At 34.7% G+C, this 24871-nt stretch overlaps 1 protein-coding gene across 1 annotated transcript in view; it reads left to right on the forward strand.

Annotated features, from left to right (window-relative positions):
- The window catches only part of cdh11 (cadherin 11, type 2, OB-cadherin (osteoblast)), a 62649-nt gene extending 55701 nt beyond the window's left edge, over nt 1–6948 (forward strand). Inside the window, exons 9-12 of the mRNA XM_088938730.1 lie at nt 906–1033; nt 1533–1650; nt 3629–3880; nt 5135–6948. Of these exons, the coding sequence (XP_088794856.1) occupies nt 906–1033; nt 1533–1650; nt 3629–3880; nt 5135–5634 (998 nt within the window). The 3' untranslated portion in view covers nt 5635–6948. The remainder of the gene's footprint in view (nt 1–905; nt 1034–1532; nt 1651–3628; nt 3881–5134) is intronic.
- Nucleotides 6949–24871: the final 17923 nt, after the last annotated feature.

Consider the following 24871-nt stretch of genomic DNA (forward strand, 5'->3'; position numbering starts at 1 on the left):
TCAAGCAAAGCTATAATTCAGGCAGGGAACTCACTTTAAACCCATTAAATGCAATTCAGCAACACTTAGGCATATTTGTGATGCATTTCGGTGTAGTATACTATATGCATCACTTACCCGAGTAGCTTTTAAGCCATTAGATAATTAATAAACATCATTCAGTGGATAAATTGGTAAAAAATTTTAGTTTCCTCAACCATCATGTTTTGCTTTTGAATTTCCTATCTTTACATGTATTATATCCTGCTTACTTAATACAAATGCAAAAACTAGTTCTCCTTTTCATCGTTTGTTATATAATATCCCATACATGGTTATTCTTGTCTAGCTAAGATGCAGTGTAATTATTGTACATCACAGTTTAAAGATTACAAAGACAGAAGTCTGAAAACCTATTACTGTTTTCTGTCACTAGGGCTACTTTAATACTTTGAGAATAGATATCATTTTATAACTTTATTGGTTATCCAATGCGCTCTATTACACTATCTGGGATTATTAAATTCATATCTTCAGCTTCATTCATCAAATAATCTTTAGTGATCTTCATAAATGCTTTCCCTGGCAACAGATTTTTATTACATCTGTGTTCTTCATATCATTTTATAGGAATTACAAAGACAGTTGATGAGACACCTCTTTATTACTGTTAACAACTTTGAAATCTAAAATTAAGTTTTGTTATTTTGTGTTACTGAAACAACTTTCGCGTGGTATCACCATGAAGATTTGATAAAAGGAGATCTGCAATAATGCTGTATTTACATGGCATGTAACTCTTATCACAAAGCTATGATATTGATTAAATTCTATTTTATCATTACAATGTGGGAATGTTTTTGCTTTTGAAGTCACGACCAAAAGAAAGTCACAAAGAAAATAAATTTTTTATTTTTTCTTGCTAGATTCACATGACTTTGAACAAAAAGCTAAAGCTCATGTTGCCATTAAGGTTAAAGATGTTAATGACAATGCCCCAGAATTTGCCACCCAGTATGAAACATTTGTTTGTGAGAACACCCCAGCTGGTAAGGTAAGACCACATTAATTGTAAGCAAAATAAGGTAAACTACATCCAGGGTTATAAACATTTAAATACAGCCAATAGTGATTAGACTTTGATGTAAGAAATGTGTTTTACATTACCTTAAACTACCACCAGAAAGTTAGTTCATTTTTTTCTTTATTTCTTTAGCTGATATTAAGATAAAAATGCATATTTATAATATATCCTTGCACAGAATAAAACATCTTAAAATAAGGCGCTCAAGGTGATTTGAACATATGACTGTAGATAATAGGCTGTAATATGTCTGCTCCAGATGTAAATTGAATCATTTTCTAAGGAATCAAATAACTAGAAATAAACAACTCGAAAGTTTAACTCGAGGGTTTTTTTTAGTGACAGTAAGATATGTTTCTCTTCCTCTTAATTTTTCCAAACTCAACTCAAAAAAGTAATATAAAGCTTTTTTCATTTGCAATGATGAATAATGTTAGCTTAAATAAGTTCTGTCTTCTTTTTTCTCAAGCTTATTCAGACAATCAGTGCTGTGGACAAGGATGAAATGAGCATCAGACAGCACCTACGTTTCAGTATTGCTCCAGAGGCTAGTAACAACCAGAATTTTACCCTTAGAAATAACAGAGGTCAGTGTAACATTGCTATGAACTGTGACTTTTTTGTACGTGTTGAAATAATTTTATATTTTACTTAATCTATTTTGATTTAAGAGAAATAATCACACAGATTAGGACCGGAATTAGGAAGTGGAATTGAATTAGCAAATTACACTTTTACCATTTATGTTTTCTTTATACATTTTGGTGTATGTTTTTTATGACAGACTTGGTGTTGGCAAGCACTTGAACTTTGCTTTGGCAAATCAGTTGGCACAGTTTAAAAGCTTTCTAATTAAAATAGGCATTCTTTTTTTACCTTTTGTTGGTGTGTCCAAGGGAGCAGAGACTAAAACATTGATTTCAACATTTTTTAAGTCTCCACCTGCTGCTTTAGGGATGATACAAGACTCATACAAGCTGTCATCCTTCTTCGTAAGAGCGAAGCGTAGTGCTTTGAAATTATTATTATATGAAAAACGCTTTGTTAAGATGTTAAAATATTCAGAAAACAAATTCTTCAACCAAAAAAATTGAAAATAAAATTAAAATAAATAAGAAGCAAGACATGTTAAATATAAAAACATTTACCTTTGAAAACTTAAAATCGGATATGCGTCCATTTTCTAAGAGTACTAGTAAATGATTTGTACCCTAGCTTAATATGTCCAGCTCACATCTAATCTAAATGTGTAAAAACATCTTACATTGAACACCAAAATGAGTAACGTTCTTTTGTTGATATCATGCAATAACTAAAAGTAATTATGCACTGTCATAGCTGCATTAGTAATTATGTGCATTCTCTTAATACCCTGTATCTTTTGCAAAGTTTTTAAAGGGAAGTTATTTTAAGCATAGCATTTGAAATTTAAAATGTAGAGACCACAAGTACGTAAACGCATTTATACTGCTGTACAAGATTCATTCCCTTAAACGTTTAATGAAAGAAAACTATTGATTTATATGCAGTTTGCATTTTACACTAGTTTTCTCATTGAACAAATGAATGACAAACTGTTAAAGAGCTTATTTGTCCTGATATGACAAAAAACAAATAATGAAAAATGATGGGTATATACCAGATGTACGTAAAGTTTTGGAAAAAAATACAGTTTTAGGTCTCACACAGATGTCTTGGTTTATCCTTTGGGTCTCTTAATTCTCTTAATTAAAATTAATTAAAAATAATAATAAGAAGGAAATAATAGTGTTTTGCTCTTAACAGACATTTAAAACACAGGGTATAAAACAAGATAACATGCATCACAACACGGAGACTGAAAAAAATGAGTACAGCTAGGCCAAATTAACTTAAACCAGCTATGGTTCTGTTATGTACGGAGCCAGGGAGGGGTCATCAGTAGGATAAAAGAGTTATATTGAGGGAACAATTTATAATGAATGCACACGAAATAACTAAATAGTTCCCTCTGTCTTAATTCATGCACATGACAAAACATTTTCTAACTCTTTCCTTCACAAGGACAGGTGTGGTACTAGCAGTGAAAGAGAGGTGCATTCCTAACTAGTAGTTCAAGACTACAGTAGCTACAGTACACTAATAACTCATCCCCAAACCAAAATAAAAATCAGTTTATCTCTATGCATTATTCTAATCTACAGCAGTATCAAATAGTTAGGCTTTATTGTACTAATATAAAGACACAGTAACATGTTAACTAGTGTTTGATAGCATTGTTGTTAGGAGTCCGGGACAATGCTGGCATTTTAGAAACTTTCTATGTGCGTGTGACTACCGTGACACAAAGAAAACAAAGCAAAGAGAAAACATTATTTCGTGCTCACAAATTAAAGAAAACGAGGGAATGATTTTGTTATTTCGTTCACACAAATTAAAGAAAACGAGGGAAAGATTTTGTTGTATACACAAATTGTAAGTCTTTGGCATTTTTTTAAATTTACCTTTGGCATTGCATGTGTGTCAGTCTACAGTATGTGCACTGATGAATGGATACGCTAACCTGATATAACCTCTATTTTTTAGATAACACAGCAAACATCTATTTGAGCCGTAAAGGCTTCAGCCGACAGACACAGGATCTCTTTCTCCTGCCGATTGAGATCTCTGACAATGGTAACCCCTCACTGAGCAGCACCAACACCTTGACTATCCGTGTTTGTGGATGTGACAGCGATGGAACAGTATTATCTTGCAATGCAGAGCCCCACATTTTACCTGCAGGACTGAGCACTGGAGCACTTATTGCAATCCTGGCATGCATTGTAATATTGCTAGGTAAGTAATAACACCCTTTTACAACAGTTTTACAATGCAAGAATTTCTTTGAGCTCTTGTGCAAAGCATCCCTTCAATACTCCCAGAAACAACTTTAGAGACCCTTTGATTTTTGTTAGGAAACAGTAGAGAACAACATATTTTTTTGTGTCTTGGGTGATATTTGTTAAACATTTTCTATATCTATTTTCATTCTTAAATCACATACATTGCTTTTCAAAATTATTCAACCCCTTCCCGTCCGTCTATTTCTTATCTGCTTCATCCAATACAGGATCATGCCAACAAAACAGGTGCAAGGCAAGATACACCCTGGATGCGATGCCTGTGCATCACAGGGCACACAAAGACACAAACATGCACCCACTCACTCCAGGGCCCATTTTGCTGCCATGCAGTGCCGGAGCCCTGGATTCAATTCCAGCCCTGGGGTGCTCTCAGCTTGGAGTTTGTATGTTCTCCCCAAGTTCATGTGGGGTTCCTCCAGGTGTTCTGGTTTCCTCCCACAGCCCAGAGACATACTTGTAGGTTCATTGGTTTCTGGGAAAATTAGCCTTGGTACAGTATGTGCATCTGTGTGTTATCTGTCTGCCCTGTGATGTACTGGCTTCCCACCAAGCGTGTGCCTTGCCTTGTGTCTTTGCTTGCCAAGACAGGCTGTGGATCCTGTGATTGTTTAGCAATTTTGTCTAAATAATGAAAATTAACTTTCTGTGAAAAGGAAGAAATTAAGTAAATGAATTTGTGTTGTAAAAAATGTTTTTGACTTGGCAAGCGGGCATCATTGCTACTTTACAGCTTTGGGGTCCCAGGTTTGATTCTGTTTTGGGGTGCCTTCTGTATGAAGTTTACATCATTTTCTGTATAATTTTTTTTTATCCCCATAGCCATGTGTATGTTCATCGGGAGTTTTGGTTTCATTCCTTCCACAGTTCAGAGACAAAGGTCTAGGTTAACTGACATCTCTACATTGTCCTGTGATTTTGTCTGTATGGTTCCTGTGTGTGTGTGAATACTGCCTTCTGCACATTGTTAGAGTGTGGCCCCTGCATTGGAGTAAGTGATAATTGAAAATGGATAGATGATTCAGGTTTCATTTTCTGCTTTTGCATTTTTTATTTGTTACAAACACTGTATGAGACATAAACATGTATTGACATAATACAACATTATTATCTAACGTTAGTATTTACCGATGTCAGTAATAGAGATTATTGAAATTTAATTTAAATTTTTTTCTTTCTCTCCTATTAGTGATAGTAGTCTTGTTTGTGGCTTTGAGGAGACAGAAGAAGGAGCCTCTCATCGTGTTTGAGGAGGAGGACGTGCGAGAGAACATCATCACCTATGATGATGAGGGCGGAGGTGAGGAGGACACAGAGGCCTTCGACATTGCGACGCTGCAAAACCCTGATGGTGCCAACGGCTTCTTGCCACGCAAAGACATCAAGCCTGAGATGCAGTACCCACTCCGTCCTGGAGTGCGACCTGTGCCCAACAGCGTTGATGTGGATGATTTTATCAAGACTCGTATCTCTGACGCAGACAATGACCCTACTGCACCCCCTTATGACTCCATTCAGATCTATGGCTATGAAGGTCGAGGATCCATTGCTGGTTCTCTCAGCTCTCTCGAATCAGCCACCACAGACTCAGACCTGGACTACGACTACCTCCAGAGCTGGGGCCCGAGATTCAAGAAGCTTGCTGATCTCTATGGCACCAAAGACCCTGCCGATAATGATGACTCTTAACGGCTGGAAGGTTCCTTCAGTGCCCCTACAGGAAGCGTAGTCTTAGTTCACTATAAGTATACTACTAGTTCATCTATTTATAGTAAACAATTTTTCTTCTCTTAAGTATACTTGTAGTTTGCTACATTCTGATAAGGGGTCTGAATTTGAACTCAGTGCAGTTTCTAAGGGGAAGCCAAAATAAATAAAAATGAAGAAAAAAATAACCTCAGTGGGATGTACTGATATGTAACAAACAAATCTGAGACATTGTGATAACATCAAAGAAAAGTTCAGTATGTCACTTTTTAAGATTATGGTTAATATAGGCTCGGCTTTAATGAAGCTTGCTGTGGGCGGAATTCAAATTGCAAAAGGAAAAGGAAGTGTTGATACTGTGAAGGAGCTCACAAGGAAAAATGGTTGCCTTACATAAAAAGAACAAACAAAAACAGAAGAAAAACAGAAAAACAGAATGATATTGATCACTTCTGCAGTACTTCCATCATGCATATGGAGTACTCTTCATTCTAAGAGTTTTCTTTCACCTGAAGTTGGATTAAAAAGAAACTGGGACTATTCCCATTTTTTCTTTTTTTTTAAATTCAGAAGACAAAGTTCCCACTCCCACCAAATAAATTTTCAATCACAATGAACAAGCTGTGAGCTCAAATATCGCCTTAAATAATGGACTCTTCTGCAGCGCAGTGTATTTTTTGTAACTTGAAAAATATTATCCTGAAGCAAGCTTAAATCCATATAACGTCTGTACAGTACAATGTGCAAATTATGTCTCTTGAGGATCAAACTTGCGCCTATTGATTCTTGTAAATCTCTTTTTTTATTATAATAATTATTGTTATTTAGGTTTCTTTATTTCTTTTTTTTTCTCTCCTGGCATAAATTATACTCTCACATATGCTAGAGAGAAAAAAACAAGTCTGTCCTGTCGCAGTGAAAGACGCCTAATTTCTATGTCGATTTTATGGTACCTATTTGTACAATTTTAAAAGTTCTTATTTTAGTAAACATACAGATATCAGTATTTCAACATGTAAGAAAATGTTACAACATCACACTTATATTTTATGAACATTGTACTGTTGCTTTAATATGTGCTTCACTCTAAGAAGCAAAAACTTTTAAATAAATGCCCTTTTTATAAAAATAATTTTACCGTGGTGCTAATAAATATGTAGTAACAAGATGATTTCATATTTTTTTAGGTATACTACAAATCAAGTGTTTGTACCGTATCCAGTGTCCTGTATTGGTACAGTATCCTGTATTGTCCTGAACAAGTTGAAAGGAATACAATAAAATGGCATTAATATACATTGATCTAAGTCAGATGATATCTGAAAATCAGAGTGTATACAAAAAGCTGATATTGTAGAAAAATATTACACTTTATTCACCCCAGTGACTTTTAACTGCAAAAACAAAGAACTGAGCATTTTGAGAAAGAACTTATTCAGCCTCTCCAATGAATTATTATTTTTCATTTAGGTACTTTGAAAACAATGGAGTGGAAAGAGAATAAAATTAAACTATTTTATGCTTGAAGGAAAACAGTTTAAAACCACTTTTACCATGGGAAAAAGATGTAAATAAAAGAAATAAAACCTATTTCATCCTGGACCTACAGCCATATTGTTAAATGTTCAACAGAACAATGGTTAGTGGGTTATATTCAGATTAACAGTAATCTTCAGTGAATTTTCTTCTCCTGTTTCCTTTAAATCCTGTTTTCTCATAATCAGGGAAGTCAGGTCTATTGCTTTATGTGAAGTTTAATGAAGGAGGATTATATCACAGGCTTAAACCCTTATAGAGCTGCAAGGATTAGGAAATATGAGCCCTGAAATGGTCTCTCCAGCCCCCCTCCTCATTTTAATGGGCATTTGCTTTTATATAACAAACTGCATTTATATAATTGGAAATATTATTTTCTTTACTGCAGCACAGGAATTAAGGTGTATTATGTGTCTTGTACTATATTATGCAAATATTACAGCCAGACTAATACGTTGTTAATGATTTGCATAGTGTTTATTTAAAAAAAACATTATAGTAAGTACTATTATCAATAGTACACACAGAAACAAACCAATATGTGGCAGATTTCCTGATCAGCATTAATTTCTGGAAATGAATATGTCTATACCACTACCCATATGTGGCTTTTCACTTATAATCACAGCCCTTCTTTTGCCTGTCAAGCACTGAGAAGATCATATCTTTCCGATATGAGGCCCAGTTTTTGCTGAATATCTTTTATCAGCTTAAGTTTGTTTTTCCTGTCAGTCTGAACTACTAGTGAAGTGGAGACAAACAGATCAAGAATATTACATTCAACTAATAGTATCATAATAATCATTTAATCATTATCCATTTGAAAAAGACAATTTCCAGAGAGAATGGGTATTCACACAATACTGCATTTTCACCCAATTCACCAATTAAATCACCCAATTACTTGTTTCTGTTTTGTGAATTATGTGTGTCTGGATTTACTTCTTGCTCTTCCGCAAGGTTATCTAACTGAGCAAGGCAGATGGTTTAAGACCCAGCAGTAAATTTCTAAGGTCACATGATGCCTGCCCACAGCTGGTGTTGCTTACAGTCACCCATTATAGATTTTGTATTGAACCCCCAAGCTCCCCTGTCTCCCCTCTTGTTGTTCCAGAGCACTACAGACTGATCTTTCACTCTATTAGCAGCCCAACACAGGCTATTATCTTGCCCTTGAGGATACTTGCAATCTAATGTTTCTCCCTGGATTTCCGCTGTACTTCTGACCTTTGTCTTTTTTCTTGCTCAGGAACGATGCATTTCAACAGACTGGCCGTCTCTTATCTCTCTGATCCATAAAAAAAGTGTCAGAATCATCCCAAGAAACCATTCATCAATGGGGCTTTTCTGACACTAGCACTGCAGACATTAACTGTGCTGCTTTATTGCACCTGCAACTTGTTTAAGAGGTTTAAAATGGAGCCATGTTTTACTTTTTCATCCTCATTCTTGCAAAAGAGAAGTCTTGGATTAGTAGCACTGGAAAATGGCTATGATGCTTTGTGGAGTAAGAATAGTTTCACCAAAAGCAGCAGTGTTTGATTACAAAGTTGTTTGGTTACAATATAAATATATAGATGTAACTAGGCTTAGCTTAAAATATTATTCTTCTCATGAGGTTTTGTATGCAGCATAATTAATTAAAAAATCTAGTCTGGAAATTTTATTTAGCGATATTTACATTTTCCTATTAAATTAAGATAAGAAACTTTGCTCAAATCAAGAATTAATTCCACTGAATGTATAATGTCCATAAGAGATTTCAGATGCAAGGAAAACAGACAATTTCTGAAAAGCATATTCTAGAACACCATAGATACTTATCTATCAATGGTGTGAAAAGCTTAAAACAGTTAATAAAAACAACCATTTTAAACTTATCTCCAAAAGGTAAGACTAAGGAAAGAAAAAAAACATCTTCATACGTCTCTAAAGAGCAGCATTAATTAGAATTCTCTTTTCAGATAGAACAGTGAGATATGTATTAAATTAAGGTTAAGTTAAAGCTGGATCTTTAGTGTTGTACAATGAATAACAAACAATGTCTGGAAAACGAACAAACACTTGAAAACAATTGAAAAACTGCACTGGACAAAGGTGCAGACTTTTTTTAATCAGATAAAAAACTTAAGAAGCAGATGGGGAACAAACTCAAATTCCTTTGAAAAGTTATCACATCACTTTTTGCACTATGGATCAATTCTACTTTGACGTTTTGAATTTCTGAAGAGTCCATTTTTCTAAGGAATACATTTGGCATGGTCATTCATCCCTGATTTTATTGTCCCTAATGCCTACATTTGGCAATAGGAGTAACAAAATATTTTATTTCAGGGTCCAATTTCATTTTAACACCCATGTTAGACATTATTTTTAAGCCCTCAATTGATAGGCTCTTAACTATATATTAATGACAAACCTAATCCAGTGGCATAGTGTCACATGTCCACCAGTGCTTCAGAACTCCTCATCACAGTTAACTAGTTAATGATGATTCAGGCTCCAATTAGTGAACACCTCCAATTACTTTTATATCCAAAACATATATGCGAATGATTAATCAGCACATTGAATTACAGGGGGTGCCTAATATTTTTGGCTGAGGCTGGATGCGTGTTGCCTGGTTTTCAGTTTCATTTGACAGTGGGGAGAGGTGCTAGGGCATTTAGAGGTTGTCAACTGCTTATTTTCTCAGGTGATTCACCATAAGTTTGAGAACTAAGTTCAGTTGTCCTAACAAAGGCATCAGGTGTTCTCTGTAGACTTTTTAACAGCTATCCACTTACATGCTCCTAAGATTACTGGGTTAAGTAAATATTTATCTTGCCATCTTGCCATAGGATGGCTGGAGTTTAGGTCTGTAAATTATGCAGTATGAACATGACAGTGACATGAAATCTGATGAAGGCCCAAATGGTGCCTCTTAACCGCTGCTTGTAACAGAATATGGCTAATTGTGTTTACATTGGCAAATAACCCTGAGCTTTAAATAACTTGTGATTGCATGCAGTCATTAAGTAAGGGCATTTTTAATGTGATCTCTGGGATATCAGTAGGCCCCTCGGGTAGTCTGCAAAATTAAAATTAAACAAATTAATCACATAGTTTGACAGTTTATCACCTGGAATCCAAATATAAATCAAATTTTCCTTAAATTTCTAGTTTTTTAAGACACATTTTGAAGAAGCTATATTTGTATGTCTCTACTAAATTGCAAGGATATTTCCTAAGAGAGATTTTTATGCAGACTATACTTTGGACAGTATAAATATATATTTATACTTTATGAATATAAATAAGTTTTTGATAAGCTATCTATGAAAAATACTTGGTGTTTATTCTTATTCTGAAAACAATAAAATGGCAAACAGAATGTTAGGATTATTGCTTACATTCAATTATTCAAAACCTTCTAAAGCATTGACAATTAACCCAACAGACTTCAGCAGGAACAGTAATGAATCATGAATAAGAGGTATTTTAAAGCTAATGACATTTAAAACAGATAACATGAGGCTGCACACAAAGGGTTCTTGTAGTCTGGCACAAGATACCCAATCAAGCTGTCCAAGCCAGTACTGTTGTTTATTTCAAGAAACAGCTGGATGAAATCAGTTGGATCAATGTGGTACTAAAACTAAATGAGCAGGATGGGCTGAGGAGCCTTTTCTCATTTGCAAACTTGTTCTTAAAAATCTAAAGAAAAAGTTCTAAGAGTTCATATATGTTGAAATTAGTTTCATAATTTATCTTGACATATTACCTTACAACATTTTGTTGGGTTCTAAAGTACATGTACTTCTAATAAACATACTTTATAGGATAAGGAGTGAGCTGAACTTACTTTTTCAAGCAACACTTTCTTTACAACCTTCAGATCGTCCCCACATTCCCATTTAACCTTAAGGCATTATTTCCTCTTCCTTTTAATCTGTCACAGTTCACAATTTAAAATATTGTTTACTCTAGGTAAATGTTTTGCCTGGGTCATTAATTATGAGATCTGACCAAATTTCAAAGTAAATGCAGATTTCAATATTGGGATTTAGTTGTTAATACTAAAAATCTGAACCATATTCTGCTCAGATATAAGAAAAAGGCTATAATAAGCAATTCAATGCAATTGCATTCAGCTTGTGATCATTTAATTAACAGGTTAAAAAAGTATTAAATAACTGTGAAAGAGTTAACTATTATGCATTCTTTAATGTTTTGCATATATCTGTAAACTGTTCAAGAGTATATAAAATTATATTCAACTTTAATTTTGATTTTCAGAGAGGATCAAGAGGAAATCTGAACACAAGATGGAAAAAGAAAATTGTACATTATCTTTGCCTTCCATATCTTTTATGTCAGAAAATACAGAAAAGTAGAAAAAAATATGTGAAACCTTAGATAGCTACATTTTTTTCTTAAAATGTCAATTGCATATATGAGAAAGATAATTAAATAGATGCATCTGGTGCCAAATGTGTGGGCTGACAACATTCGCAGAAGTTTGCAATTCTAGCAGCACCTAAATGAAAAGACATTCTAAACATTTCTATAAAAATAAAGAAAAAAAAACAGTAAATTAACAAACATCTTTCTTTTAAGTTGATAAATCCATCTTTTTCTGTAATATTATGTCAGATACTTTTTTACCTTCTAAATCTACTAGGCTAGTATCCATTTTCTGAAACAAATAAATAAGCAATTAATTATCTTAGAATGAGGTTAAATCTATTTGAATAGTTTTGTAAGAATCAAAATAAATATTAAGTATATAGCTATTTGTGAAATCAGGATAATGTTATTCTACAGTATACTATTTTTTTGGAGTTCACACAGGCATTGTTATTACGAAAACAGTCACTTCACTGACATCCCTGTTGAACAGTCACTATTTTGAGAATCTAGAATTTAAGTGACTAATTAATAATATAATTGTTTTAAATATTAATTTATATTACACTAGTCAAACAATTAATTAAAATAAATTGAACAACACTATGATGTATCCACTTCCCAGACTTTAGAGAAAGAGAACTTTCTCAGTCAGGAGAAGCAGAGCTAGAATCATCAGAGACTAAAAGCTTATATAGCTTATATAGGGAAAAAACATACTTCCCATTCTCCAGTTCTCTAAATGTTCAAAGCTGTTTTTAATGTGTTCTAAAGAACCAAATCAACTACTTACCCTAACTTTGAATTACAAAAAATAAAAATTCTGATTTATCACATTTTATGTAATATAGAAATCATGAAAACCACAAACATTGTCAACATTTATTCCAGTCACATTTCTCAGCTTACAGATATTTTTGAGACTCTTATCACCTATTTGAAGTGAATGATTCATTATCTGAGCTTCACTGCAGCTAGGCTGAAATACCTTTACCATGATTGTGTCTGATTTTGAAATTTTGCCACACCATAGCTGCAATTTATTCAATAGATCAGTTGAAGAGCTGCAGATGAGAATTTCTGTATGTCATCCATTAAATTGCACTATAGCATATGCATTGCCATGTACAGTATGTCTTGAACAATAAATTCCCCTTTTAATAGAACAGAATGAAATACTGTGAATGGAATTTAATTTTATCCAAAGGATTTACCCAAAAGCACTAGTATATACTATATGTACATAGATACATTAAACCATAACAAATATTTTAGTTCCAGTACTTTTTTGTTTTTAATGCACTTAAGTATACACAATAGTGTCTTGACATCTGCAAATTTAATATTAGCAAATTTGCTTAGTCGCGATTCAGCCCAGCTGACAAGGTAGTAGCTAGTGAGAGAGTAACCACTACCCATATATGAGGATTATTTGTCTTTTAACCATACATACAATATACTGCAATACGTTATATGACATATATCATATTATACTATACGTTTGGACTTACTGTATATACGGATTTGCTTTTCACAATGGTCCACTGTGCTGAACCTTCATGAATGTGGAGACCCTACTTTATTACATATATACAGTATAAGAGCTAACACATATTATAAAACATTAGATTGTTTATGAAATATGAAAATAGACTTTTCTCCTCTGATGTTTTTTTCTAAGATCAAGTCGATCCAATCCCTTTATACAAATGTCAGACGTCATTAATGTCAAACCAGCAATGTGTCTCTTTACTGACCAAGCAGTGCCTAAAATGAAAATTGGATCCGATAGTCAAAATCTAAATGGTACAAAATCTGCCAAAAGGATCCAAAATACAGTATCCCTTTACTTTTCCCTATTCAATAAAGGATTGTCATCTTAAATTTTAAGGTCATGATGATAACTGAAAAGTTCATACATGAACCTAATACAAAAGTATTGAGAACATTTTTTTAATGATTTTACTGTCATTTTACATATATCTACATATCTTATAATAATGCTTTAATGTCAAATAGGATTGCTATCAGTAATTCAGCAATTTTACCGTTCAGTCCCTAGGTGTATTTGCCACGTAAATGCTGGTATTGCATGAAGTGCTTCTAATTCCTCAGTCTTAATATTGCATAGTCTTAAAGTTAAAGTTAAATGTACTACAGTTAAAAGTTTTCTGACAGCAATCCTCATTCTTTAAAAGAAACAAAGATTTCAAAGTTAATTTTAAAAGTATTTTACCATTATTTTTTAAGTTAAGTTCAATTGATAGGTGTGAGAATTTATATATGTACAACATACAGCACAAATCTTTCAGGTTAAATCCACATATTACTCAGTTGCAACATATAGAGTGCCTTGTAAAATATTAGAACTTTAGCAATTTTGTTTATAGCTTTCAGTCATGACACTTTGAAGTAACAATATTTGTTACACAATCTACTCCACTCATTCAGAGCAAAAAACAAAAAAGAAAAAAGTAAATAATTAATTTGAAAGAAAAAAGCCGTGATTGTATAAGCAGTCAGTTATTTGCTACGGCTACCCTAAATTAATTTAGATGTACAAAATTACTCTAATGAGCCACACAATTAGTTGAGTGGCCTCTGTGTGTAATAATAATGATTCACACATGATTTGACAATAAATACAACTATCTCTGTAAGGGCCTTCAGTCAAGTAGTGAATTTCAAGCAAGAATTCAACCATGAAGACCAGGGAACTTTGAAAACTCAGAGATGAAGTTGTAGACAAGCACAGATCAGGAGAAGTATAAAAAAGCTGAATATGCCTATGAGCACTGTGAATTCAATCATGAAGAACTGTAATGGATATCCTGGCAGCCCCTCCTAATGGAGCAGCCAGGCAAGACGGCAACCTGTTAAGGATGCAACTTTGCAGTCAGCAATGACTTTGAAAGAGCTAAAGAGTTCAATAACTGAGATGGGAGAAAATGTGAATGCATCCACAATATACCAGTCACTCCTCAAAGCTGTATTGTATGTTGTATGGCAGGATGGAAGATCCATTCAAAATCCCACAAGTAGTTTACAACAAAGCACTTACAGTAACTAATACTGCAAATAAAAAGGCTTAGAACAAATTCTAACTTTTTGGTCTAAATGCAATGTTACACGTGACATAAACCCAACATAGTACATCATTCATTCAATACCATCAAGCATGGAGGTTGTAACATTATGTAACAGTTTTGCTTCTGGTACTGGGAAGATTGTCAGTAGTGATGGGAACACAGATGGTACAAAGTGCTGGCAAATCATAGATGAAAACCTGGTTCAGTGTTAAAGCTGGCAAAAAAAAATCTTTCAGCAGGACAGTGACCCAAGGCATATGGACAAAGCTATGCTGGAATGGCTTAAGAATAAGAAAGCGAATGTCCTTGAGTGACCCAGTCAAAATCCTGACTTGAATCCTATTTCTGGAAAGACCTGAAAACTGCAGTTCTTAAGCAATTTCCAAGCAGCTTGAGAGAGCTTGAGCAAAACGTTGTGGCTGTAATTGATGCCAAAGGTGCTTCAACTTAATATTGAGTTCACAGGTCTGAATACTTCTACAATCAAAATAGTCCGTTTGAGCATTCAAGTTGTGAGTAAAATATTAAGATTCAAAACACGTGGATGCAAGTTGCTTGCAAGGCACAATACGAATCATGCACATAAATACAGTGGATATTCTCAAAATTTCCTTTTAATATGTAATGAGTTGTGCTTTGAATTTGGATTGTTATGACAAAACACCCATTACATGATTAGTCTGAAAACAAAAATTACATTATAGGCCACCAGCATATTGAAATACAGATGCAGCCATTCAAAATGCGTGAGGTATTTCGCGGCATACCCCGGTGGGCGTGTCACAGTATCACGCGGTATGACGCAGTTAACGTGGTGTCACGTGGTTAACTATCCGGCGTCGCCTTGTAAAACCGCCAGGGGGAGCTTAACCTCTCATGTACAGCATTTGAGCCTTTAATTTTGAACTGTGTATTACAGCATGTTAATCATCAGTCATTAAAATGTTGGTATATTTTATGAAAGCAAGATTGCTCAGTTGGACAAAAGTACACAGCCTACCTTTATCATAAATATTTATGCATCAAAGCCTTTACTGAAGATATTACTAATAGTATTAATAATGGATGACTTTAGACAAGCTGTATACTCAAAGTATAATTTCTTTAGCACATTTGTACAAGCACTTGGAATCTGTCCAAGCCATACTTTGTCAGGCATTTTGTTTTACTTCAACGGGCATAAAAACTTCCTTGCTTTTAACAGGGCGTTTCATAATTTCTAACTACGAAAATGATTTAAAATGCGACACTTATCATTCAACTAGAGCTTAAAATATCACAAGGATCCTCAAGAGCACAGCAAAGAGTGTATTAAAAGACACTTGTATTTATCAACGCTTTCTTTTCCGTATACCAGATTTTATGGAACCACTTCAGAGGGGTGTCAGCCAGTCAGATTCCAGGATTCGGCACTTTAAAGGAAAAATACACACCGGTATTCCATTTCTCCCTAACGATTTTAAGCATCGAAGTATTTAACTAGCATGTGAAATAGCGTGTGAAAAAGTGGTAGTTTTAAGCTTTTCTGCTAATATAATATGGAATCGATATTGATTTAAATCGTGTTCTGATTTAAATCGCAAACGCGTGTTTAATTATATGTGTTTTTTAATCATAATCAGGCTAATGCAACATAAATTGATACAGTATCTTTGTCTTCTAAGCATCTTAATAAACTTTCAGCATAGCTTTCTACCCGTCAAGATTTATATTTCTTGGGATTTTGGGATCAAACGTGGAAGGATTAGATTATAATCGTTTTTATTTGTCAAATACGTGATTGTATTTCTGAATGTTATGTGACACCTACAGTAGTTCACTGCTTTAAATACATCGAATTAAGAAAGTTATGTGTAGCACTTTAGATCTTTTTTCTGAACCAGGGAAAATCTGATCATGTTTCTCTATAACAATAATAAAAAAAACTTTATTTTACATATCGCCTTTAAAAGTGGCATCTCAAAGCAATACAGTAGATCGAAAAACAGTTAAAAGGGACCAGATTAAATACCAGACAATCGCAAACGCATTTTCAATAAAATTATTTTATTCATTCAGCAGTTTGTGAGAGGAACATCCAGCAGGGAGAGACACACACACCGGTTTTCATTGACAAAATTGTTTTTTTTCAATTCCTTTTGTCTAACAGGAATGTTTTGTTTGTGGACAAACTGTTAGACAAGAGGAAAAGACCGCCTCCTCCTACGAAGCATTAATCGCGTATCTAAGGAAAATTGCAGTATACCTTTGTTCATGCACATCATTATACAGTACAGTATCTCAATTTGTATTTCGATAAAAAAAATCGTTTGCCCAGCCACTACTGTTGTTATTGTTTTTATCCTGTAAAGCGTTTTCTTTTTCTGCGTTTTCCATTTCCTTTTTCTGATCACTCGCTTTCTGGATACACATCTCACCTGTCCTGTTCTTTGTTTTCCTGGTTTGCTGATTATGCCTGCTGCGGTCCACTCCTACCCTCACACCTAAAGAATACTATTTTAAATTTCTTGGCGCAGTTCATTAACCCTTGTATGTGCTGTCCGCGCCCAAAATGCAATTAAAAAAAAGTAAAAAACCGCGCTCAAAATGCAATTTAGAGCTTAATAAGATACACTCCACAGGCAAAATTAAAGACAAAATTAAAGACGATTAAAATCTGTAATCTTTCCACTTGTACTGTGAGTCATCGGACAGTTTCTGCTTTGTGTAAGGATGGTGAGAAAGCTGTGTTCAATGTATTTAAGGGACTCAGAAGTAAAAGAAGATGCTTCATATTGCGTGACTAATTTTAAAAACCAAGTTATAAATGCAGACGCTCCCTCGGTGCCGCGCCGGGTGTAAATATCAAAGTATACATTCCCAACAAGAATTGTACCCATCTGTCAAACAAATAAAACACCTTGAATTGAATTGAGGGAGAGATGGGGGTAGTGGGACAGAGATACTGTAGACAGACTCAAGGCAAATAAGATACTTATGGGTACGCAGACATTCACGACAGCAACATACGAAACGTTTGCACGTACTGTATAGTTAAGTTATTACTTGGTTTTCAAAGTGCAACGAAATACAATATTGTTGTTGCTGCTGTTCTGGTTGTTTTTATCCCGTAAAGCGTTTTGAGAAGCCACCTTTAAAGGCGATATATACTGTAAAACCACTGATTCTTATGGAATGTGCTCCGCAGGAGATTCAAATTTTTATTTATTTATTTTTTAATCGCGTATCTTAGGAAATCTCAGTATAACTTTGTTCATGAACAGTGGCATGTTACATTATCATTCGTTTTTTTAACAAGGCTCGCCAGCTAATGTGAATCGAAACCTGTCTTGCTAGCTTTTAAAGTCGTGCATGTGTAAACTGTACTAGAGGGCATGCAAGTTACTCTGCCCCTTTCAGCGGCAGGGAGTCCCTCTGCTGCAACACACAGCAGACAGAACGGGAGACTATTGCCTTTCATATCTGACACCAGTGAAGTAAAAGGGGTGTCTAAAGGGGTGATTTTAGACCACATTTTAGTTACTTTATTTTGTTTACTTTTAACATTTCTGTAATTTACAGTAGATGTCACAATAGAAGCCCGAAGCCTATTATACTCAGTCTAGCCTTGGATCCTCTGAGTCCCTTGACTCAGTTATTGCATATTAATTTCTTGAGATACGCGATTCCATATTATATTCCCTTTTAATCAAATTCTAAAAGTATGCTTGTTGACTCCGGTATCGCGTTACTTAAAGACTTCGATGCTTAAAATGTTTAGGGAGAAATGGAATACTGGTGTGTATGTTTTCTTTAAGGTACCGAGACCAGCCATATACTGAACGTTTAAGTTCCAAAATTAATATCGTTTATGGACTTCACACGCGTTGCAGTATGCTCCTATTCTTTTTATGCTCAGGCACTAAAATCTCCCTTCTGCTTTGTGTAAGGATGGTATCAAGAGCAATCTTAAGTGGTGAGAAAGCTGTGTTCAATGTATTTAAGGGACTCAAAAGTAAAAGAAGATGCTTCATATTGCTTGACTAATTTTAAAAACCAAGTTATAAATGCAGACGCTCCCTCGGTGCCGCGCCGGGTGTAAATATCAAAGTATACATTCCCAACAAGAATTGTACCCATCTGTCATGCAAATAAAACACCTTGAATTGAATTGAGGGAGAGATGGGGGTAGTGGGACAGAGATACTGTAGACAGACTCAAGGCAAATAAGATACTTATGGGTACGCAGACATTCACGACAGCAACATACGAAACGTTTGCACGTACTGTATAGTTAAGTTATTACTTGGTTTTCAAAGTGCAACGAAATACAATATTGTTGTTGCTGCTGTTCTGGTTGTTTTTATCCCGTAAAGCGTTTTGAGAAGCCACCTTTAAAGGCGATATATACTGTAAAACCACTGATTCTTATGGAATGTGTTCCGCGGGAGATTCAAATTTTTATTTATTTATTTTTTAATCGCGTATCTTAGGAAATCTCAGTATAACTTTGTTCATGAACAGTGGCATGTTACATTATCATTCGTTTTTTTAACAAGGCTCGCCAGCTAATGTGAATCGAAACCTGTCTTGCTAGCTTTTAAAGTCGTGCATGTGTAAACTGTACTAGAGGGCATGCAAGTTACTCTGCCCCTTTCAGCGGCAGGGAGTCCCTCTGCTGCAACACACAGCAGACAGAACGGGAGACTATTGCCTTTCATATCTGACACCAGTGAAGTAAAAGGGGTGTCTAAAGGGGTGATTTTAGACCACATTTTAGTTACTTTATTTTGTTTACTTTTAACATTTCTGTAATTTACAGTAGATGTCACAATAGAAGCCCGAAGCCTATTATACTCAGTCTAGCCTTGGATCCTCTGAGTCCCTTGACTCAGTTATTGCATATTAATTTCTTGAGATACGCGATTCCATATTATATTCCCTTTTAATCAAATTCTAAAAGTATGCTTGTTGACTCCGGTATCGCGTTACTTAAAGACTTCGATGCTTAAAATGTTTAGGGAGAAATGGAATACTGGTGTGTATGTTTTCTTTAAAGTACCGAGACCAGCCATATACTGAACGTTTAAGTTCCAAAATTAATATCGTTTATGGACTTCACACGCGTTGCAGTATGCTCCTATTCTTTTTATGCTCAGGCACTAAAATCTCCCTTCTGCTTTGTGTAAGGATGGTATCAAGAGCAATCTTAAGTGGTGAGAAAGCTGTGTTCAATGTATTTAAGGGACTCAAAAGTAAAAGAAGATGCTTCATATTGCTTGACTAATTTTAAAAACCAAGTTATAAATGCAGACGCTCCCTCGGTGCGCTGCTCTGGTGCGCCGGCTGTTACACAGTGCCTGTCTGCCGTAAGCGTTACAATATACATACCCAACACTGCTTGTACCCATCTGTCATGCAAATAAAACACCTTGAATTGAATTGAATTGAGGGGAGAGGGGGGGAATACTAAAGCCAATACTGGCTCAATACCCTCAATGGGCTTTGACGTGCTAATGCGTTGGTTTAACAGTCCGGGTGTGGCAGGCTTCCAATGTCAACTCGACTCGATTGGAAGACAATGAACGTATTTTAGCCCTAAATGAATTAATAGCAAACATGGTTTACATAAAATACATTTTTCCAAGAAAGTTTATAATAATACGATCTATAGTTGAAATCTGAGCCTACTTTAAAAATAAAGGAAAAGCATTTTCAGAGAGTAATCATGCTGTGTTTATGTAGAAAAAGCGATTAGGTTTACGAGCAATCTAATTACCTATTCGCTTAAAACGCTATTAAAAATTTACTCTGTTGCACACACACACACAATAGAAGCAGGCACCGCTGTCAGAAGGGAAGATATGTTCAAAATATCGCAAATATCGATCATGTTGCGATATTTTGAAATATAAAAGTCAATTGATTGTCCATAATATCGCTATTCTATTTTTTCGAAGAAATGTTTGTTAAAAGAAAAGACCAGCACCAGCTGGATTCGAAAACACAACCTGTCAGCTGGTAGTCACGTCTACAAGACAGCTCACATGAACAGGCAGGCGAAACAGCCCTACACAGCCCTGTCGCAGCACACGAATACCATTATTAAATTCTTTAGATACGCGATTCCATATTATATTCCCTTTTAATCAAATTCTAAAAGTATGCTTGTTGACTCCGGTATCGCGTTAGTTAAAGACTTCGAAGCTTAAAATGTTTAGGGAGAAATGGAATACTGGTGTGTATTTTTTTCTTTAAAGTACCAAGACCAGCTATACACTGTATGTTTATGTTCCAAAATTAATATCGTTTATGACCTTCACACGCGTTACAGTATGCTCCTATTCTTTTTATGCTCAGCTACTAAGATTTCCCTTCAGTGGTAAAATTCAATACCTACAACGGGCACAGCAAAGACGTTTACTGTCTTTCTACGACAGACCAACGGACCACGAGTGCCCCTGTCGGTCAACCAATCACGTACTGCGGTGCCCCGCGTCATCTTGCGTCATACTGAGCGACGTCACCTGCGGTACGTGTCTGTAACGCGCACTTTGAATGGCTGCATCTGTACACGTAGTCTATTAATGGAATGTTAATTATATCTACCTTATTCCAGATTTATTGATAAGATAGCTGCAGAAGTAATATTGAATTTATTTTTGTCTAGTATTTTAGATAAGAATTGTTTATGTATTAGTTTTAATTACAAGTGCCATTCATCTCATGTTTCTCGACTTGTTTTAACCTTTCCATATTCTGACTAAGGTTCCTCATGAACAAGACAATATACAGTCCACAATATTTCAACCCAATTAATAAATACACAATTTCAAACCTAGGACTTTATGGCAGGGTTTCTCTGAGCAAGAAGCCACTGGCAAATCAAATACTGTAACTACTGTATCTCAAATAATGGCTATGCAGTTGGCACTTATTTCAAAGTTTCAATGCAAATCATGTCTGGAAAGTATGAGAGTAACAGTTTGGATGGTAAACATTTCACTCAATTGAAATATAAGGCAGATTTTAAAATATTTTTCTTAATAGTTGATAAAATCCTGATATACACATTCAAAGAACAAATCATGATCTTAAAGGGGAGCTAGTGGGCAACCCCACTAATTTTGAAATACCATATACAACATTATTCCTGTTATATCTGATAAACATCACGTATATATATCTTATGTTTTATATCTGATAAAAGCCCAGAAATTGATTATTGATAATATAGCTGTTTCTCTAATATCTTTAGTGTTACCTTTAAAAAATAATCAATTATCATAATCATAACTAATTTAATAGCATACATTTCTGTAACTGTATTTTTCTGCAAGAAGTGCAAAGGGACATGGATGAAATTCTAACAGTAAAAAAAAACGTCATACCTTCAAATGACATGCAGTATTTATGCATAGAAATGTGTACTCACAAACAAATGTACACAGGATAGACGGTAAAACTAAATGAAGTATCAAACGGACATTGAAAGGTTGCTTATGTAGGCCAACGTCAAATGTAAGGTTAGACAAAGCTTAAGAGAATTATTTTTAGACCCACAAAGGAGTAGCAGTGTGAAAACAATTAGGATTTTTTTGTTATTTTAATTAAATTTTTACTTAATGTTATTGTCTCATGGGTTTAATCCACAAGAGGTATTGCTAATTAAAACATATACAGTATCCTTCCAGCTTTTAATAAGTAGGCGTAACTTCAGTAGCAGAGAAATGCTTTGCATACTAATGTAGATGAAAAACTGTTCTGACTCACAGCTTTAATTAGAATGGTTTATGCTGGTTAGCAGACAGCTGTCTCTGAAACAGAAGGAGCCGATAACACCTTTGTGATGTATTTCTTTGTATTACTTTCACAAAGCATTACATAATGTTGTCTCTGATTCACAAAATCATCAACCAAAGCCAGATATATTTAAAATGTTCTTTTGTGCATTTCTGTTTTATTTTATGCAAAGCAGAAAGAGTTTTTCAACTGTTTCAACTGTTTGGTACATAATGGATACGAGTATATACAGCGAAAGTAATGCTTGTGCATTCAAGTACTGTTTGAGAAACTTTTTTTATGCAACTCTCTTTTTTTCTTTGTATTTATACATTTATTTGTACAGTTCTTTAAAAAATACCTCAATGATTATTATATTATTCTATGGAAATTGCTTAGCAACAGGATTCTAAATATGCCTCGCATCTCATTTTTCAGAAAACTTAACACGTCCTTTTCCTGTCATGCATCTAATGGGTATAACAACTAGGTTTTAAAATGTAAAATGTAAAATTATAGAGCACTACATGATAATACCAAATAAAAATTCAAAGGCAAGTGGTGGAACAGTTTATGACCACATATAATTTGTCTAATTAGAAAATGTGTCTTTTAATCTCCTGGAACAGTAATGCAGCAATTCACGGCTTCCTTAGACAAAACAGACTGCTAGAACTTTGACAAAAACCTATGTCTAATAATACAATGGGTAGGTAAGGAATCCTTGATTATAATAAAGAAGGAATATCACTGATCAGAGTGAAGTACCAGTTGGTGGTAAAAGCTTATGGCGGTGTGACACTTAACAGTGTTCTATACCAAATGCGTACAGGCTTTGAATCGCAAATAAATTACTAGAAACCATGGCGGCACAGTGGCACAGTGATTAGCACTGTTGCCTCACAGCACAGGGACCCTGGGTTCAATTCTGGATCGGGGTTGCTATCTTTGTGGAGTTTGTATTTTCCCCAGGTTTCCTCCCACAGTCCAAAGACTTCCTGGTAGGTTAATTGGCTTCTTGGAAAATCGGCTCTGGTATGAATGTATACCTGTTTGTATCTATGTGAAAATACGTTGGTGTCCTGTCCAGGGTGTATTGCACATTGCAAATGTTGCTTATTAGGACAGGCTCCAGCTCCCATGTGACACTGCATCGGATAAAGCAGTTAGAAAAATGGACGGATAGAAACCAGAGCAAAACTGAAAGAATTTTCTTTGGGGTGGGGGACATACTGTATGTGACATTCAGCTTGTCTACATGTAAAATTAACATCAAATTAAAAACTTGTATGGTTTGTGCCTAGAAGGTAATTATTTTAATGAGCTTCATGTTAAATTTACAACCAAAGGGAGAAAGTTAATTAGGAAAAAAATTCAGCTTGGGATCTTATACGGTAGAACATCTGGGCATGATATAGGGGCTTTGGTTTAGGTCCCTTGTTAGCAGATATATGTCTTGCCCTTATTGTATTTGCATTTAAAAAGCAATTCCAATGCACATATCATCAAGCTAATCATTAGAAAGAAAATAAACGATTGCTTTTTACTGCTAACCTCTGCTAAGTAACAGCTGTGTGCTGTCATCTGAATCTAAAAGTTATTTTTCATTGATTTATTACAGTTCAAATGCAGAGATTTTGTGTTACGTGATACAAAAGTATTCTGATGTCACCTGTCTCTTACACATTTAATCCTTTAATTTCATTGAGTTAAATGTGTGAAATAATTTTATTTGTCCCCCTTCTGGAAAGCTGAAGTTGCAACAGCTGGATTTTGTTTTTCTAAGGTGAGGAACAGGTTACTTTAAAGGACATTTCAAATTGTCCTTCCTTTAAACACAAGATAATAAATGACTTATCAATTAAAATGAAGAGGATCTTACAAAATACCTGTTAATTTCAAATGGAATTTTCCAGCCTCAATATTAAACACAATCTGTCTGTTGATTTTAGAATCTGTTGATGAAGGGAACAAAACATCTTCCAATAATCAGAAATTGAATTCAAAACAAGACTGTCACTTTTTGTTTCCACAAATCTTTGCAGACATGGTAGGACTGCAGCAATTGAACCTATGTATTTAAAGAGAAATTGAATATTCCACAGTAACATACTGTATGTAGAATTAAACGCCACATGTAAACAGCAAAGAAATTAACCCGTAAAAAAGCAGTGTCTGTCTAATTTCAGACTTACAAGACAAGCCTTTTCTATGGGTAAGGGGGAAAATGCAAGTGTTTTACAGGAAAGAATTAAGCTTTCAATATAATATTTTAATGTTGTCTGCTATTTTAAAATGTATTTAAAGGAGTGAAAAACATGATTTTCTCTTTTATTTGTGCCTCACAGAAACTCTTAGGAGTCCATTACAAATTGTGCAAGGTGGAACTTAAAATATGAGGGGGAAAAGAAACATTTTCAAGCTGTTTTGAAAAAAAAAGGACT

This window comes from Atractosteus spatula, chromosome 21 (genome assembly GCF_055471065.1).
Source record: "Atractosteus spatula isolate fAtrSpa1 chromosome 21, fAtrSpa1.hap1, whole genome shotgun sequence".
NCBI classification, from domain to species: Eukaryota; Metazoa; Chordata; class Actinopteri; order Semionotiformes; family Lepisosteidae; genus Atractosteus; species Atractosteus spatula.